General features: G+C 35.1%; 1 protein-coding gene across 1 annotated transcript in view; it reads left to right on the plus strand.

Annotated features, from left to right (window-relative positions):
- The window catches only part of LOC18036355 (exportin-T), a 7874-nt gene that overhangs the window by 3635 nt on the left and 2067 nt on the right, over positions 1–2172 (plus strand). Inside the window, exons 6-11 of the mRNA XM_006426605.2 lie at positions 42–148; positions 665–829; positions 1208–1381; positions 1509–1574; positions 1656–1754; positions 2070–2168. Coding sequence (XP_006426668.2) covers positions 42–148; positions 665–829; positions 1208–1381; positions 1509–1574; positions 1656–1754; positions 2070–2168 — 710 coding nt within the window. The remainder of the gene's footprint in view (positions 1–41; positions 149–664; positions 830–1207; positions 1382–1508; positions 1575–1655; positions 1755–2069; positions 2169–2172) is intronic.

The raw sequence follows: 2172 nt of genomic DNA on the forward strand, positions 1-2172 counted from the left end.
GATCGGTCTTCGGATTCGCTGATCGGTGAATTGAATTCTGGTATTCTCACAGGTAACGTCCTTCATACATCGTATGGTTGACACATTAGGAGCATCAGTATTTCCTTATCTTCCCAAGGCATTGGAGCAATTGCTTGCAGAAAGTGAGGTATGGTGATTAGTTTTTAGCATAGTCCTTTTAAGGGGTGTTTATATGACAGCACAAATCTTTGGCATGCTATGGTTTTTGTATTGAGTTTTTAATTTTACTCCCGTGGATTTAATTTTTGAGTTTCCCTGTAATTAGTACTTGTTGCTAAGAATATGAGGAAACTGAAGAAAATAATGTTCTAATTAGGGTGGATTGAAAGTTTCTACTCAAAGATTGAAAAAAAAGGGGAAAACATAAGGGGTGGTTGTTTCATGTGTTCCCTTTTCCTTCCCGCTTTCATCTGTTGAATTCTTTGATTGGGATATTCTTCTTTTTCTTTTTTAATTTGATTAATTTGACCTATGTTGTTTGTATCTTTGGAAGACCTTCTATTTTCCTTAGAATTGGGGGTAATTACTTTAGAATTATTCTGTTTTTAGTTTTATAGTAATTGTGCTGGTTCAGTGACATTAATTGTTTACTCTCTATGTTTTCTGTGGTTATTTTCTGATTATGGATTGTGACCTGTTGCAGCCAAAGGAAATGGCTGGCTTTCTTGTGTTACTCAATCAACTTATATGTAAATTCAACACCTTGGTGCATGACATACTAGATGAAGTGTTTCCTGCTATTGCTGGTAGGATATTTAATATCATCCCAAGGGATGCCTTTCCTTCAGGACCTGGTACCAACACTGAGGTGAGGACAGTTATTGCAATTTTTTTTTCTCACAAACAACTACTAATTATTTTGGTTGCCTTTTTACAGTGGTCACGTTGTTATTCATTAGTCACATCATCATTTTCTTGAATTTTACGATGTAATCTTGTCCATGAATGTTAATGATTTAAGCTTAAATGGTCAGTCCTAGCTTAAACAGTATCAGAAGTTGCTTTTATATGCCTGGTTTTAGTTACTAGCTGAGAAAACTATGCTGAACCTGCAGATAGGATTTTGATTCCAATAGCTAAAATCCAATTGAATTCTGTACATGCAAAATTATTGGCTTGTCAAGCCAAACTTGTGGGTACATTTGGAAAGTTTTTGTACTGAGACCTTTTTCTTTTTCTCTTGTAGGAAATTCGTGAAGTACAAGAGCTTCAGAGGACTTTGTATACATTTCTTCATGTGATAGCCACACATGATCTATCTTCTGTGTTTCTTTCCCCAAAAAGTAGGGGCTACTTGGATCCAATAATGCAATTGTTACTGTACACATCTTGTAATCATAAAGATTATCTTATGAGAAAGGTGTGTTACTTCTTGGGATTTTTTTCAAAATTGCATTTGGGTTTCTCCATTTTGATCTCACTGGCTTGGACTATCTGAAATATTAAAATGATGTGAAGAGACTCTAAAATTTTTCACCTTTGTGTAGGCATGCGTGCAAATATTCATCAGGTTAATCAAAGATTGGTGTGCCAGGCCTTTTGTAGAAGAAAAGGTATGCTATATACTGAAATTTCATATGTTATGTTGGAAGAATTCCTCTCTCTCTAATGGGATAAGTCTTATTGTCGTTTAGGTACCTGGTTTCCAAAGTTTTATGATCGAGGCCTTTGCGATGAATTGTTGTTTTTACAGCGTTCTTGACAAATCCTTTGAGTTTGGTGATGCCAATACGGTAGAAATCTGTTTCTATTTTTCTTATGCATTCTTCATTGTCTAAGATTTGCATACTAGTAGTCCCAAGGTTAGAACTTGATAAACTTAGAATGATGTAATATTAATTGTAATTTGTTTGTTCTGGATGTAACATATTTCTTAGTGGTGACAAGGGCACGTATGGCTGGTAAGATGGGAGTGTTATATGATTGGGAAAGTTTAATAGATGATATTGATCTGTATAATCTTCGGTGTGTGTAGGCTGGTTGAAATTTTTTATTAAATAATGTATCCTATTAATGTGGAAGTTGTTACTCTTAATCTCTCTATGCAGCTTGTTCTGTTCGGAGAAATTGTGTTGGCTCAGAAGGTCATGTATGAGAAGTTTGGCAATGATTTTCTTGTTCACTTTGTAACGAAAGGCTTTCCATCAGCAC

Source organism: Citrus clementina, unplaced genomic scaffold, assembly GCF_000493195.1.
Source record: "Citrus clementina cultivar Clemenules unplaced genomic scaffold, Citrus_clementina_v1.0 scaffold_7, whole genome shotgun sequence".
NCBI classification, from domain to species: domain Eukaryota; kingdom Viridiplantae; phylum Streptophyta; class Magnoliopsida; order Sapindales; family Rutaceae; genus Citrus; species Citrus x clementina.